The sequence below is a fragment of the Oncorhynchus mykiss genome, chromosome 23 (assembly GCF_013265735.2).
Source record: "Oncorhynchus mykiss isolate Arlee chromosome 23, USDA_OmykA_1.1, whole genome shotgun sequence".
NCBI lineage: Eukaryota > Metazoa > Chordata > Actinopteri > Salmoniformes > Salmonidae > Oncorhynchus > Oncorhynchus mykiss.
The window spans coordinates 13,066,684-13,084,075 of record NC_048587.1 but is presented as its reverse complement, the minus strand read 5'-3'; the positions used below and the strand labels follow the sequence as shown (position 1 = coordinate 13,084,075).

The following is a 17,392-nucleotide window of genomic DNA, read 5'->3' as shown; positions in this document are numbered from 1 at the left end:
CTTCTGTTACATACGGGAACCTTTGTCGTCACTGATGTGGGCCGTTCACGTGGTTCATTCCTTTCCTAGGAGCTTGTCGGAACGGGTGAATGCCTGGCGCGGATGGACCGGTGAAATTAGTCAAATTCACCCAAAACAACCTTCTCTTCATTCCGCGAGAAAGTCAGAAAAATGCCGGCATATTTCCAACGACCGGAGAATGCTCTCAAACGAGCAAATGGTGAGTCGTATATGATCATTTCTTAGATGTCCGCGCTTGCGTCCCAGTTATGTATTCACATTGGCTTGCCGTGTTTCGCTAGCTACGCATGGCGGGGAAGACATGTTTTAAGTATAGAGGTACACTCATTCAAGCCACCCGTGTCACTAGGCCTTTGAATAACACCACCCATAATTACGTTAAAAGGTGTCATAGCCCGGTCAATTCAATAACAGTACTTGAAATCTAAAATCACACCGATCAGATTTATGTCTGTCACTGATGTTAGGCCGGGTGCGTCGAAAAGTACCTGCCATCTTGTTCACAAACTAGCTAACATTAACGTCAGCACGTCCTAGCCTTGAAGGGTTAGCTAACGTATTAGCATATCCCCTAGCTAAGCTGCTAACTAGTGACACGGGGATCAACTTGTTCAACTCACTCGGAAGTCACTAATAATCGGTTTCGCCACATCAACTGAAAGGTAAGAGCTGCTGATGGTTAATGTTTTTAGCCTTGTCTTGGATAACTAACAAGGTAACTAGCTAGATTGGATCACCAAAACAGAAGGCCCAGCTAAGATTGGCTATCAATGGGCGAGTTCGTTTTGCATCGCCCTGTTCCCCGGGCAGGGTTTGCATATCTCACCCCCCATGAAAGTCGGTTGTCACGTGATGTTGTCATAGCTAACATTATCTACTAATTAATCTTGCAGTTACATTGTCGCTCGTTAGTCATAACATATGGCTGGTTTGGGGTGTAGCTAAATACCTACTATAGTAGCTAAAGTGCAGCTGGTAGCCTAGCGGTTGGGACAGTACCCGAAAGATCGCTGGTTCGAATACCTGAGCTGACAAGGTGAAAAATCTGTCGATGTGCTCTTGAGCTTGGTCCTTAACCCTAATTTGCTCTAGTCTAGGGGTTCCGTACTACTATTGCTGACCCTGTAAAACAACACATTTCACTGGACCTGTCCGGTGTATGTGATAATAAAAAGTCAGCTATCAGGGCCTCGTTTCCCAACAGCATCTTAAGGCTATGTTCATCATTAGAACGAACCTTCGTAGAAGCGTCGTTAAATCTCCTTCGACATCATTACTAAAGTTGCACTTGAGAAAGCTCATAATCTAAAGACCACTTGAAGAACAGCCAAATATGTGGTTAGATGTGTTGTCCCCCCTGCCGCGTCACTTTATACACAGACGTCCACAAAATAGAGTCAAGATGTTTATATGTCTCACGAAGTTGACTACAATTCCAAAGTTGCCAATGTCTGCAGTTGTTACAAACAAGCAAAGGATAAAAAGATGCTTCAAATGAGAGCCGAGATGACTGCTTTCAAATATAAATAGCCTAACTAAATTATAGGATATCTAGGCCCATATACTGTTATTTCAATGATATTGAAATCAATTTCATGTTAATTAAATGTTGTTTTATTTAGCTACTGTCTGTAATTTCTGCCTCAATATATTTAATGATGTGTAGCCTAATGTGTTCATGATTAAGTACGTTATTATAGGGTAAGCATTAGAATAAGCTGTCTCGATATTTGCGGCCACAAGTGATATCTTTCTAGGAGCTGATCTATCATTATTGTGGAATAATTATAATATCAAGGTAGGATTTGAATGGAGAAAGCTGATCTGAGAGACGGACGGACTGCCTTTCTTTCGATCCTATCAGTATCGACACATGCAACGAAAGAACATTGCTAAGAGCATCATTGAGGCATCTTCGGCTGTTGTAGGAAAGATGCATCATTAAAACACTCGTAAGCCTAAATTCCAGCGATGTTGGAGAAACCGGACTCCGATATTTGTAATCTATTAGGTGTCCTTTGTGTAAGTTATATTGCAGCAACAGATTCACCTTCAGAACATTTTTTTCATCCTTTTTCATGTAATGTGCTATGTTTTTACAGAGTTTTTGGAGGTGGGCAAAAAGCAGCCAGCTTTGGATGTTTTGTACGATGTCATTAAGAGCAAAAAGCATCGAACATGGCAGAAGATCCACGAGCCCATCATGCTCAAGTACCTGGAGCTCTGCGTGGACCTGCGCAAGAGCCACCTGGCCAAGGAGGGCCTATACCAGTACAAGAACATCTGCCAGCAGGTCAGCACACCAAACCCTCTCTTGGACAAGCCTAAACGTGGCATACTATTGATCCTACAAAAGTCACTCGCCTGCCAGAGTTAAGTATGACCCTCTATTTTGTTCTGTAGGTGAACATCAAATCCCTCGAGGATGTGGTTCGAGCCTACCTGAAGTTGGCCGAGGAGAAGACGGAGACAGCCAAGGGGGAGTCGCAGCAGATGGTCCTGGACATTGAGGATCTTGACAACATCCAGACTCCTGAGAGGTATTTATTTTATCTAACCCTTTTATTTAACTAGGAACCTTTTATTTAGCTTAGAGATATGGGTCCATTGAAAACTTTTTCCTATGTAATGGACTGATACTAGATTTCAGATATATTACACTATCCGTAAACTTGATTGTTGCCACCTTTTAATAGCTGTAAACATGATAACTATTGTGCTTCACCTCTGCTGTAAACCATTAGCATGGTAGTAATGTGTGCACAGTGATGCAATGTTGACGGTGTAGTTCTATGAGCTCAAATATGACTTGACTACCTTGTGTGATCCTAGTGTACTTCTGAGTGCTGTGAGTGGTGAAGACACCCAGGATCGTACAGACCGTCTGCTGCTCACTCCCTGGGTGAAATTTCTGTGGGAATCCTACCGCCAATGCCTGGACTTGCTGCGTAACAACTCCAAGGTGGAGCGCCTCTACCATGACATTGCCCAACAAGGTGAGCACAGTCTGAACTTTTAACCTGATGTACATCTGAGGTAGGCAACTACATTCACCCAATTTGTCAGTGGATGAAAATAATTATACACATTTTCACAGCAAATTGACCACAAGTAAGCCCCAAAAGCATTTCCTACCTGATTACATTGAGACATTAAAAAAAGGAAAGTGGAAATACTTAAACAGATTTCTGAAATTATTTTTATTTTGCTGAGTTCTTGGTGATTAGTTAAAAAAAAACAAATGAACCAAAAACTGCATTCATTTTTACTGAACGTTGGGGGGCCCCAAAAATCACTTGCGTGCCCGTGCCGCCTTTTGCTGCCCCCTGATGTACATTTTCAGTGCCCGGTTTGAGTGTAGGTTTGATGTTAGCTAACAATCTTGTTATTAGAAATATATTAGTCTGAGATGCATAAGTGTTTAGGTTTACTCACCTTTTCTGGCACCATAATCAATTTATTGCTCCTTATCCTAATGTACTCCACAGCTTTCAAGTTCTGCCTTCAGTACACCCGTAAGGCAGAGTTCCGGAAGCTTTGTGACAATCTGCGCATGCACCTGGGTCAGATCCAGCGCCACCACAACCAGAGCACAGCCATCAACTTGAACAACCCTGAGAGCCAGTCTATGCACCTGGAGACACGCCTGGTGCAACTGGACAGTGCCATTGCCATGGAGCTCTGGCAGGTATGTCAAATATGATTAGCTTGCAATGTTTAGTTGTAACAATGTTGCATCTCAAATACTCCTATTGCTCATTTTTTCTTTTTTCAGCAGGCAATTTTATCTACATTTTATTATGAACATTGATTTTTATGTGTTGTGAATGGTGAAATTAGATTTTTGATTTTTACAGGAAGCTTTCAAGGCTGTGGAAGACATCCATGGTCTCTTCGCCCTTTCCAAGAAGCCCCCCAAGCCTCAACTTATGGCCAACTACTACAACAAGGTGTCCACTGTGTTTTGGAAGTCTGGGAATGCCCTGTTCCACGCCTGCACCCTCCATCGCCTCTACCATCTTTCCAGGGAGATGCGCAAGAACCTCACCCAGGAAGAGATGCAGAGGTATGGAAGCCCAGTCCTGACCAGTCTGTTGGAATGTGTGGCAAAAATAATTACTTGAATGGCCATTCCCTTAACAACAACAAAACAATTGTCAGACTTTTCATCAACCGGACTTATGGTTTCTCTCTCACCTTAATCACCTGGCAATCAGTCACCCTCACACCTCTGCCTCACTTGCAACTATTCAGAGCCTTTTGTTACAGGACACTGCCCCCTTCCACTTCATGTGCTTTTTGTCATCAATGTTTGTTGATGAGTAGATCCAAGGTTGCCAGTCAGGCAGTTGCTCACAGCTCTCCTCTCGCTCCCTTAGGATGTCCACAAGGGTCCTCCTGGCCACCCTGTCCATTCCCATCACCCCGGAACGCACAGACATTGCCCGCCTGTTGGACATGGACGGCATAATCGTGGAGAAACACCGTAGGCTGGCCACACTACTGGGCCTGCAGTCCCCACCAACCCGCCAGAGCCTCATCAATGACATGGTATATACCCACATGCATGGAACAGACTATAGAAATAACCATATCTTTATGTTTGTGAGCAGACCGGTAACAGTATGTCCCATATGTCAGTGTTAGGAGTATTCTAGTGCTGAACTTGTTTTAGTCCTGTGAACTACCCATACAGATACATTTGTTTACTACATAATGAACAATTCAAATACACACTTGTTTTTCTATTGCTGAGGTTTACTTGCATGACGTTAGCTTGTGACCCGAGTCCTAAAATAGGCTGACTTGGTTTTTACCCCTAGAGAAGTCAGAGAAAGTTTAACCAACTGCTGTTTCTTTTTTTTTTTAGTTGTCCTTTTGTCAGGGGTTGTTCACAGTGCTATGTGCATGTAATGTTTCCCCTTTAGGTTCGGTTCAACTTGCTGCAGTACATTGTACCTGAAGTGAAGGAGCTGTACAATTGGCTGGAGATGGACTTCCACCCACTGAAGCTGAGCGGAAGAGTAACAAAGGTAACATTTGAATTCAATGTCGGAACATTGGGCAATTTGACTTGCAACGGTCCAAAAAACAATATAAAATACATACACGTATAACTCCTCTGAAATTACAACAATTTGTGTCATGGCTGATTTCATTTACCATTTTGTTTTTCTTCATCTATGGTATTGACTTTCCTCTTAGGTGTTGAACTGGGTGAGAGACCAGTCTGAGAAGGAGGCGGACCTCCAGCAATATGTTCCCCACCTGCAGAGTAACACCATCCTCAGGCTGCTGCAGCAGGTGACTTATTGCTCATTTTGGATTGCTCACTTATACTTTAATGGTCTGTCAATTTCTTAAACGATAACTGATGTCCTTGTACCGGTAACTCTATACTGCAGGGATGGGCACTATAGGAGGCCGTCGAGCCGATTTTAAATAACACCCACGGTGGATTTAGTAATAATAAAAGAAAAGGTGGATTAAACTACATTTGAACATCTAAATTCTGATAGAAACTATGTTAATGTTTTAATCTACCTGATGTCTTTTAAAATAACTGTCCTTTTTACAGCACGCATTGATTATAATTTTATTTTTTGACTAACAAACAGTCAAAAGAATATCCCGACGTGGCTCTCAAGCCTCAGGATGTTGCCCATCCCTGCTATCATGTGGAATGCATGATTTCATTGATTGTTACAATATGCAAATTGTGGTGCTATTAACTAGTCACTGAACACTGTTTTATTTTAATGGGATATTAGGTGGCTCAGATCTATCAAAGCATTGAGTTCAACCGTCTGGCCTCCCTGGTTCCATTTGTGGATCCCTTCCAATTGGAGCGCTCCATTGTGGATGCTGCCCGACACTGCGATCTGCAGGTAGAGTACTGGACATGGATTTGTCAATAATATTCTCTGTACAATTTTGCACAAACACCCAAGTAGATTTTTCACCTAAATACAGGTTTTTCATACCTATACACTTTGAATTAAGTCAGTATTTCCACAACTAAAATATGAACACACTTCTGTTTGTTACACAGAATGGCACACTTGAAATCTTTTTGAAATTTCTTTTTCTAGGTTCGAATTGACCATACCACTCGGAACCTGAGCTTTGGTTCGGACCTGAATTACTCGACCAAAGAGGACTCTCCCGTGGGGCCGTTCTTGCAGAACATGCCCTCTGCCCAGATCAGGAACCAGCTGACAGCAATGTCGTCTTCCTTGGCCAAAGCAATCCAGGTCATCAAGCCTGCGTCCATGCTGGTGAGTACAGCCTCCCGTCGAGATGGCATTTGTACATGCACTGCTAGCCCTATAAAAAAAGTAGACAGCGTCGCTGTCCTCCGTGATAAAATATCAAAACATGCTTTCTATTCCATCATCCCATTGTGCATTCCATAAATTATTATAAGCTATTTAAGGCATTTTGAAAATGTAACATTTTGGGCCAATACTGTATGTATTGTTCCGTGCATACACACACACACCACCAATTCACATTGTGCACGAATAGGGGTTTCGCACAGTATCAATCTTTATTGCTCATTCTCGCTCTAACAAACCTATCCCCATCTCTCACTCTTCTACCCTCTTTGTCCACCATTTCCAGAAAGAGCGCGAGGAGCAGAGCCAGCTAGCCATCACCGCCTACCTGAAGAACGGCCGCAAGGAGCACCAGCGCATCCTGGCCCGCCGGCAGACCATCGAGGAGCGCAAGGAGCGCTTGGAGAACCTCAACATCCAGCGGGAGAAAGAGGAGCTGGAGCAGCGCGAGGCGGAGCTGCAGAAGGTGCGCAAGGCAGAGGAGGAGCGCCTGCGCCAGGAGGCCAAGGAACGCGAGAAGGAGCGCATCATGCAGGAGCACGAGCAGATAAAGAAAAAGACTGTGCGCGAGCGGCTGGAGCAGATAAAGAAGACTGAACTGGGAGCCAAGGCCTTCAAAGACATCGATATAGAGGTAAACTACACACAAGCTCAACTAAGCTGTACACTCTTGACACCTGTCCAACATAATGCTTTGTTAAAAATGAAAAGATCACATTGAGATCGACGTTAAGGCAAGTTTTCTTCCCAATGGGTGAAAGAAACCCTTATCAGTACCTTTAGTGTTTGCCTGGAATGTACACTGAACAAACAATTATATAAACTCACCATGTGAATTGTTGGTCCCATTTTCATTTTCTGAAATCAAAGATCCCAGAAATGTTCCATAGACACACAAAGCTTATTTCTCAAATTTTGTGCCCAAATTTATTTAGGTCCCTATTGGTGAGATTGTCTCCTTTGCCAAGATCATCAATCCACCTGACACACCTTGTGCTGTAGACAATAAAAGGCCACTAAAATGTGCAGTTTTGTCACACAACACAATGCCATAGATGTTTTGAGGGTGCATGCAATTGGCATACTGACTGCAGGAATGTCCACCAGAGCTGTTGTGCCAGAGAATGGTAACTTCTCTACCATAACGTTTTAGAGAATTTGGCAGTTGCTCTCACAACCGCAAACCGCTCACCCACACGAAGCCATACACGTGGTCTACGTGTATGGCTTCGTGTGGGCGAGCGGTTTGCTGATGTCAATGCTGTGAACAGAGTGCCCCATAGTGGTGATCGGGTTATGGTGTGGGCAGGCAGGCACAAGCTACGGACAATGAACACAATTGCATTTTATCAATGGCAATTTGAATGCACAGAGACGCTGTGACGAGATCCTGAGGTCCATTGTCATGACATTCATCCACCGCCATCACCTCATATTTCAGCATGATAATGCACGGCCCATGTCGCAAGGATCTGTACACAATTCCTGGAAGCAGAAAATGTCCCAGTTCTTCCATGACCTGCATACTCACCAGCCATGTCACCCATTGAGCATGTTTGGGATGCTCTGGATCGACGTGTACGACCGTGTGTTCCAGTTCTCGCCAATATCCAGCAACTTTTCACAGATATTAAAGAGGAGTGGGACGTCATTCCACAGGCCACAGTCAACCGCTTGATCAACTCTGAAAGAGATGTTGCGCTGCAAATGGTGGTCACACCAAATACTGACTGGTTTTCTGAGCCACGCCCTACCTTTTTTATAAAAAGTTTGTGACCAACAGATGCATAGCTGTATTCCCAGTCATGTGAAATCCGTAGATAAGGGCCTAATGGATTTATTACAATTGACTGATTTCGTTATGAACTCTAACTCAGTAAAATCTTTGAAATTGTTGCATTTATTTTTGTTGAGTATAGATAACATCTGAAATCAAAGTTTATTGATCACGTATACAATTTTGCAGGTCAGCAAAATGCTTATATTTCTAGCTCAAATTGCAACAAAATCTAGCAATACAATACACACATAATCCAAAAGTAAAAAGAACAAGAAATGTAAGAAATGTTAGAACCAGCAATGTCGGAGTCCGGAATATAAATCTATATCTAGAATGAGTTTTGGAAATTAAGTGTGGATCTACAATGGTGAAATGAACTAACTATTTAACCTCTCTTTTCACAGGACCTTGAGGACCTGGACCCTGACTTCATCATGTCCAAACAGGTGGAGCAGCTTGAGAAGGAGAAGAGAGAGCTTCAGGACCGCCTGAAGAACCAGGAGAAAAAGGTGAAGACATTTACATTTCAGCAAATGTATATTCCTTGTTTTTGTCTTGCCTGTTAAACAGGTGATGCAGAAAGACCTCCACTAAGGGGGAAATGACTCGCTCAATGTTTCATGTGTGGACTGGTCCTTGCAGATTGACTACTTTGAGAGGGCCAAACGTCTGGAGGAGATCCCCTTGATCAAGAAGGCCTACGAGGAGCAGCGTGTCAAGGACATGGAGTTATGGGAGCTCCAAGAGGAGGAGCGGGTAAGACAATATATTTATTCAGAGTCTATGCCTTTTGTGTTTAACATTCACAAAGCCATTGTAGATGGCAAGCACGAACTGAACGCTCTAGCAATGGAAAACTGTCAGGCTGACTGGTCCATGTTTTTCGTGATGAATTTAAAATATATATATATATATATATATATATATATATTGTTGTTACACAATGGTCAATGATTATGGTCCATCTGTTTTGTAGATCAGCAACATGAAGGTGGAGCGTGAGAGGGCCTTGGAGCACAAGCAAAGGATGTCCAGAATGATGGAGGACAAGGAGAACTTTGTGGGCAAAATAACAGATGCTCGAAGCTTCATCTACGAGGTAAATGCCATTTTTAAACCGGGTAGTTTGGCTCCTGGATGCTGATTGGCTGAAAGCTGTTATACCACGGGTATGACAAATAACTGTCTACTGTTCTACTTACATTGGTAACCAGTTTATAATAGCAATAAGGCGCCTCAGGGTTTGTGGTATATGGCCAATAAACCACGGCTAAGAGCTGTATGCAGGCATTGCGCATAAGAACAGCTCTTAGCCGTGGTATTTTGGCCATATACCACAAAATGTCATAAAATGTGTATGAAACCACCGACCCTAGAAGCCCATTGGCAATGGAATTAAAGGGAAAATCCGCCCAAAACCACTCATTCCTGTAATTTCAAGTGTCCCATAACACTGAACAATATTTCTTGTGGGAATTTTTTTTTCATTTTGTCGTTATAAGGTTGTTAGCAATGTGGAAATCTGATGCAGCTCAGGTCGACTACTAAACCCACAATGCAGTGCTATATATGGGTGGGCTAGCGAACATAGCTACACTTTAATACTAAAGTCAATATTAGCATGTGAAGTAGCTAGTTAGCTGTAATATCGCCTAAACAAACTGCACTATCAATTTAAGTCTACAATCTTACCATTGTTTAACCTGTAGATCAATATGCCTCAGAGTGGAGTCTGACAATCACAATAGACTATATGTGGAAACACCCTAACACATTTCTTCTATTTGTCACTTGTCAGTCCATTGCATGACGAGTGACAAACAGGAGAAATCTGTTAAGGTGTTTTCACATATAGTCCTCTTTAAAATAACCAATCTCAGCCCTCTTTTAAACTGAACTCTGTGGTTAAAAAGCTGAATATCTCAGTTCTCTTTGTATTCACGCTGCCCTTGCCTCATTTGCCAGTTCACTTCACCTATTTTGTGGTGCGAGTCCTCTTTGCATTCACATTGCTATGTTTAGAAAGGAACCAAGATCTTTTTCCAACATTCACTCAATGCACTGTGGGTTTTTACAAAGTGCAGGACAAGCCATTCCATCAGAATGTGTGAACGGACAGCTAGATATTCCATATACCTACATACTTTTGGGAAGCTAATAGATTACAATTATGGCTCACCTTTTAACTAAATGCAATCAGAAGATACTATTAACATTTACATGTTGGTAACGGAATAAATAGCAGAAGAATAACTGCAGATTAAATAATGCTGTAATTGAAAATTGTACACCCAATGTAGGCTACTGACCCTTTAAGAGCTAGAATATATTTTGTGCTCTTCTGTGTTTTCTTATCAAATATGTTATCTTCTCACACTATTCAAACCTCACAATCAAATAAACAGCTTATGAAGCTCTCTTAGCCTATAGAGCACATCGCAAACAAATAATCTGAACTAAACTCCACACATACAGTATTTTGGAATTTCTGTGCATCCTTGATAATCGCTAATCAATATCCAAAAACAGCTAATTTTTTCTGTGAACCTGCACAACATTTTCTCTCTTTTGTGGCACCAATGTGAGGGCCTATGGCGGGGGAAACGGTGTTGCAATAGTCTAGTGTGTGGAGCGGGATTAATACCAAGCAAACCTGGGGAGCTTAGTGTTCACATTGCCCTAAAAAAGGGAACTGGACCGCAGAATTCAAGTGAACCAAGCTCTTGAGAAGAAAAAAAAAATAGCAAACCGCACTGAGTTCACAAAAATTGTCTGAAAGGTGTGAACACCGTTAGACCCCATGTTAAATTACACATTTCTTGAGGTAGGAATATATGGTCATTGGCTCATTTGAGAGAAGACACCCTCCCACGTTATGACATCTGCCCGTATTGAAATCTGACATGTATGTTTTGGCAATCTAAAGGTCCTATTCCTATTAACTTCCAGTGTAGCGAGAGCAGCTTTATCTCAATGCTACGTCATAACCGGCTGCATTTCTGCCTGCTTGAACGGCAATATCGCAGATAAACATGAATTGGCCCAGGGAATCGATAGAACATCACTCAGCGATGCACAAAAACAATGTCACATTCAACATGGGTGAATATTTACTTTAAAGAGCTTCAGGTGCTGCAAATAAAGCAGGAATAACCCCTAAAAGTGTTAATTGCCAATGGAGTTCTACCATGAGTTATTTTTGCCTGAGTTATTTTCATTTTTGTATTTTTTATTTTATTAAGCATAAGCTCTTTGTTTTATTAAGAATACACCTCAATATTTTTGTTCTTGTTACCATCCAAGGAAAAACTGAAACAGTTCCAGGAGCGCCTGGTGGAGGAGAGGAAGAAGCGTCTAGAGGAGAGGAAGATCCACCGCAAGGAGGACCGTCGCAACACCTTCCACCGCCAGAAGGAGGAGGAGGCCCAGCGCATCCACGAGGAGCAGCTCAAGAAAGGTAACTCAGCGTCACACCTCAGGCCCAGAGGAGACTTGGTGTATCTAGTATGGATGTCCAATGATCTTAGATCTTGTCAACTCTGATGTTCCTCTTAAAGGGAATAGTTGATGTCAATGGAAGATATCTGCAAAAACTTAAGTTGTGCGCACAGATTTAGGGTCCAAGTGTGTTGGTTGGTGTTTGTTCATCTGGGTGTCCCATGTGACGGTTGCCCCATTTAGTCTTCAGTGCCCTGTTGTCTGACTCTACATGTTTTCCACGTGGTGTTGCAGAGCGCGAGGAGCGCGAGCGCATCGAGCAGGAAGCACGCGAGGCAGAGGAGGCGGAGTACCAGGAGCGCCTGCGCAAACTAGAGGAGCAGGAGAGGAAGCAGCGAGCCCGGCAGCAGGAGATCGAGGAGCGCGAGCGCCGCAGGGAGGAGGAGATGAGGGCCCCTGCCAGGTCTGAGGAGAAACCCAGAGGAGAAGCGAAGGTAGCCTACTACACATTCTTGCCAACATCTCCTCCAGAGCACTTTCTCACAGCTTAATTTCTGTTGAGTCGAAGATGGCTCACTTTAGAGGGATGTTAAAATAATTATAATATTTCTACATGGGTTTATGTAGCAAGATTTGTTCGCTCAGTGATGATTCTCCTTCATTGATCACTCAAAAGAGCGACATGAAATTAAATGCACTTCTATTTCACCGGCGAACTGAGAGCGAGAAGCACAGGCAGCCATCTCAACGTAAAAGGTGACGTTTGTTGACATTTTGGGTGGAAAGTGGGACATGAATGTACTCCATTTCCCTGTTTACTTTGTGACTTCATAACTATCTCAGGTAAAGGTATGAGATGAAATTATCATAATGTTGCAGATAATGTTTAAAGATATAACTCAGCAAAAAAAAGAAACATCCTCTCACTGTCAACTGCGTTTATTTTCTTGAAACTCAACATGTTGAAATATTTGTATGAACATAAGATTCAACAACTGAGACATGAACTGAACAAGTTCCACAGACTTGACTAACAGAAATGGAAAAATGTGTCCCTGAACAAAAAGGGGGTCAAAATCAAGAGTAACAGTCAGTATCTGGTGTGGCCACCAGCTGCATTAAGTACTGCAGTGCATCTCCCCCTCATGGACTGCACCAGATTTGCCAGTTCTTGCTGTGAGATGTTACCCCACTCTTCCACCAAGGGACCTGCAAGCTCCCAGACATTTCTGTGGGGAATGGCCCTAGCCCTCACCCTCCGATCCAACAGGTCCCAGACGCGCTCAATGGGATTGAGATCCGGGCTCTTCTATGGCCATGGCAGAACACAGACATTCCTGTCTTACAGGAAATCACGCACAGAATGAGCAGTATGGCTGGTGGCATTGTCATACTGGAGGGATGAGCCTGTAGGAAGGGTACCACATGAGGGAGGAGGATGTCTTTCCTGTAACGCACATCGTTGAGATTACCTGCAATGATAACAAGCTCAGTCCGATGATGCTGTGACACACTGCCCCAGACCATGACAGACCCTCCACCTCCAAATCAATCCCTCTCCAGAGTACAGGCCTCGGTGTAACGCTCATTCCTTTGACGATAAACGTGAATCCGACCATCACCCCTGGTGAGACACAACTGCGACTCGTCAGTGAAGAGCATTTTTTTGCTTGTCCTGTCTGGTCCAGCGGCAGTGGGTTTATACCCATAGGCGACGTTGTTGCCGGTGATGTCTGGTGAGGACCTGCCTTACAAAAGGCCTACAAGCCCTCAGTCCAGCCTCTCTCAGCCTATTGCGGACAGTCTGAGCACTGATGGAAGGATTGTGCTTTCGTGGTGTAACTTGGGCAGTTGTTGTTTCCATCCTGTACTTGTCCCACAGGTGTGCTGTTCGGATGTACCGATCCTGCAGGTGTTACATGTGGTCTGCCACTGTGAGGACGATCAGCTGTCTGTTCTGTCTTAGGCGTCTCACAGTACCGACATTGAAATTTATTACCCTGGTCATATTTGCAGTCCTCATGCCTCCTTGCAGCATGCCTAAGGCACGTTCACGCAGATGAGCAGGGACCCTGGGCATCTTTCTTTTGGTGTTTTTCCAGAGTCAGTAGAAAGGCCTCTTTTAGGGTCCTAAGGTTTCATAACTGTGACCTTAATTGACTACTGTCTGTAAGCTGTTAGTGTCTTAACGACTGTTCCACAGGTGCATTATCATTTATTTTTTTATGGTTCACTGAACAAGCATGGGAAACAGTGTTTAAACCCTTTACAATGAAGATCTGTGAAGTTATTTGGATTTTAACTAATCATCTTTGAAAGATCGGGTCCTGAAAAGGGGGCGTTTTCCTTTTTTTGCTGTGTGTGTAATCTAACGGTAATGAAAGTTGTACACTTCCTCTCCAGGACTGGGGTGCTGAGAAGGAGGAGGGCGGTGGAGGATGGAGGAGGCGTACTGAGGTTGAATCGGAGAGGCGTCGCCCTGTGCCTGATAAGTGAGTGGGACTTAATTCAGACTGTATTTTTGAAGCATTTCATCTGGTTAAAAATACTTTTTGTTCACTGGTCCCAAAAATCTTTTATTACTCTCTATAGTGACGCCGTACCAGATAAGTGAGTGGAATTTCATTCAGATTGCATATCTAAAGCATTTTACCTGCTTTAAATACTTTGTTTGTGTTCACTGGTTAAAGTGACCTGTCCTATAATGATGCTGTTCTTTCTCTCTCTAGGGACTGGAGAGCCGATGGCGGCGAGGACAAAGACAGAGAGCCACCCTCCAGGAGAGGAGGAGACGGCCCTCGCCGTGGTGGGGCCGACGACCGTGGACCCCCACGCAGGGGCTTTGGGGATGACGACCGCCCCCTGCGCAGAGGCATGGACGAGGACCGTCCACCAAGGAGAACCTTTGGGGATGATGACCGGGGTCTTAGAAGGGGGGGGGACGAGGACCGCGCTCCCCGCAGAGGCTTCGATGATGGCCCCAGGCGTGGCTTTGACGAAGACAGAGGTCCTCGCCGTGGCTTTGACGACGGCCCCCGCAGAGGCACGGACGAGTCTAGGGCCCCCAGACGCGGGGCTGATGATGACACCTGGGGCCCCAGGAGAGGAGGAGATGACGAAAGGGGCGGGCCCCGTGACGACAAGCCATGGAAGCCAGCTGGCCGGCCCGGTATGGATGTTTCCTGTTTAATCTGTCCCAAATATGGATAATTGAAATGTGGTTGCATGTTTGTCTTGTGTAGTATGTTGTGTTGTTATTGAAAGCCCGCTCCCTTGTACTTGTTATAATTGTGTTAATTCATATTTAATGAACTTCTAATAGTAAATGTTTGTGTAGTGGCAACTTTTGCCAGTTCTTCTTACACGTTGTGCTGGATCATGGGCAGTTGCTCTGGTGTCTGCTTCAGGTGGTGGCTGGCGTGAGAGGGAGAAGGCCCGCGAGGAGAGCTGGGGTCCACCCCGCGAAGGTAGCAGCAGCAAGGAGGGCGAAGAGGTCGAGAGAGAGGAAAAACAGGAGAGCGAACGCTTCCCTGAGCGCCGCCCACCCAGGTCAGATGCACAGTATGTGGACTTACAAACAGCACCACTGTGATGTGGAGCCTCAAATACTATATGATCAGGAGTGCCCCTAAACTGGTGGATGGTTTTACTCATATAGTGAAAGCTTACTAGTCTTACAGGTGTTTTTATTTAAAAGAAAAATGTCCTAATCGGGGACCTCTGTTTTCAGGGAGGAGGGAGGTGGTGGTGGTGCTTGGAGAAGGCCGGGTGCTGATGATGAGGTGCCCAAGAAAAGCTGGAGAGACTCTGCTCGTCAGGAAGAGCCTGACCGCGAGGATCGCCCTCCTATCCGTCGAGAGCGACCTGAGCGCAGGGATGACCGTGACCGTCCCCCACCCAGCAGAGAACCTGAAGAAGGTAAGATGAGCCTGCTCAGTCCTTTGCAAACCTACCTTACATGTTTTAAAATTTCGGTATAAAGTTTGGTTTTAAACCATTTAGCCATCTCTGTATTCATTGCAAGCGTCAACCAGTATCAAGCATCAACCTATTAATGCAGTACTTAGTTAAGATGCCATCCCCTAACGAGACAGATTCTCTGCCCACAGGAGGAGGCTCTTGGCGCCGTGCCGGCGACGAGAAGCGTGATGTGCGTAAAGAGGAACGTCCGGCTCCCCCCAGACCCAGAGAGAGTGAGCGTGAAGCGGACGGAGAGAAGAGCTCCTGGCGCTCTGAGAAAGACAAAGAGAACGCTGGTCGCGCCAAGAAGACCAACGAAGAGACCGACGATGACGGCTGGACCACTGTTGCCCGCCGCTGAGTCCACCCTCTCTCTGAGCATCTGCTTCCAATTGGCCCCACAATGACTGTTGTACACCTCTATTGCTGCCAGCCTCCTAGTAATTTTACCATGGCATAAGCTTGTCATCTCATCAATGATCTCTATTGCCATTGAATATGTATTTTGCTAAAATTAAGGTTGCTTCTTAACCTAAAAACTAGTTAATTCCCATTTTGATGTGCATGCTTAGAGTATACAATTAGTCTCACTTAATATCTAGTGTGTGGTTATATCTTAAAGCATTCAACCATATTTAACACAATGAGTTGCATGTTTATAGATAAATACGGCCTTTATTAATAAAGTACTTTGCTCAACAGTTGAATTTCTTTCTTTGCTCACTCAATTTCTGTGACTGATTGTGGTAGCGTAGCTACTTTGTAGAACTTCTTACACTTGGTCCTTTTTGAAGGATGCGCAGGATTTGTTATTTTCCTGGTAAGACAAGTTTTAGTAACTTTTTGGTGTTTACTGGGCTGCATCAAATGTGGCATTAACCCTCAAGCTAACAACATTTTACATGCACTATAAATACCAAAGTATGGACACCCCTTCAAATTAGTGGATTGGACTATTTCAGCCTCACGGGTGTATAAAATTGAGCACACAGCCAGGCAATCTCCATAGACAAACATTGGCAGTAGAATAGCCTTACTGAATGGCCACCTTTCAAGTCTGTAAGTAAAATGTCTGCCCTGCTAATGCTGCCCCGGTCTCAACTGCAAGTGCTGTCATTGTGAAGTGGAAATGTCGAGGAGCAACAACGGCTCAGACGCAAAGTGGTAACACAGAATGGGACCACTCAAGCTCAAAAATAATCTGTCCTCAGTTGCAACATTCACTACTGAGTTCCAAACTGCCTCTGGAAACAATGTCACATTGTCGGGAGCTTCAAGAAATGGGTTTCCATCAACGAGCGGTTGCACACAAGCCTACGATCACCATGCGCTATGGTGTAAAGCTCGCTGCCGTTGGACTCTGGCGCAGTGGAAACGTGTTCTCTGGAGTGAATAATCACGCTTCACCATCTGGCAGTGGTGGACGAATCTGGGTTTGGCGAATGCCAGGAGAACGCTACCTGCCTGAATGCGTAGTGCCAATTGTAAAGTTTGGTGGAGGAATAGTGGTCTGGGGTTATTTTTCATCATTCGGGCTAGGCCACTTAGTTTCAGTGAAGGGAAATGTTAATGCTACCACATACAATTCTGTGCTTCCAACTTTGTGGCAACAGTTTGGGGAAAGCCCTTTCCTGTTTCAGCATGACAATGCCCCCGTGCACAAAGTGAACTCTGTACAGAAATTATTTGTCAAGATCGGTGTGAAAGAACTTGACTGGCCTGCACACAGCCCTGACCTAAACCCCATTGAACGCCGACTGTGAGTCAGGCCCAACCTCACTAATACTCTTGTGGCTGAATGGAAGCTACTCCCTGCAGCAATGTTCCAGAAGAATGGAGGCTGTTATATAGCAGC

The 17,392-nt window shown here is 44.3% G+C and overlaps 1 protein-coding gene across 6 annotated transcripts; it reads left to right on the top strand.

Annotated features, from left to right (window-relative positions):
• The first annotated feature begins 5 nt into the window (after positions 1-5).
• LOC110502281 (eukaryotic translation initiation factor 3 subunit A) lies at positions 6-16,241 on the top strand. Of its 6 annotated transcripts, none has more exons than XM_021580199.2 (23): positions 6-220; positions 2,124-2,314; positions 2,425-2,561; positions 2,854-3,017; positions 3,510-3,709; positions 3,879-4,087; positions 4,401-4,572; positions 4,950-5,054; positions 5,227-5,325; positions 5,793-5,909; positions 6,114-6,299; positions 6,646-6,993; positions 8,544-8,648; positions 8,782-8,895; positions 9,116-9,238; positions 11,443-11,596; positions 11,872-12,071; positions 13,981-14,069; positions 14,170-14,187; positions 14,307-14,746; positions 14,985-15,126; positions 15,308-15,495; positions 15,687-16,241. In XM_021580199.2, exons 1-23 carry the CDS (start codon positions 172-174, stop codon positions 15,896-15,898), a joined length of 3,762 nt encoding a protein of 1,253 aa, XP_021435874.2. In that variant the 5' UTR covers positions 6-171; the 3' UTR covers positions 15,899-16,241. The 6 variants fall into 6 exon arrangements, with proteins under 6 accessions (XP_021435874.2, XP_021435872.2, XP_021435870.2 ...); XM_021580197.2 differs by having other exon boundaries at positions 14,985-15,138; XM_021580195.2 differs by having other exon boundaries at positions 14,964-15,126.
• The last annotated feature ends 1,151 nt before the right edge of the window (positions 16,242-17,392 follow it).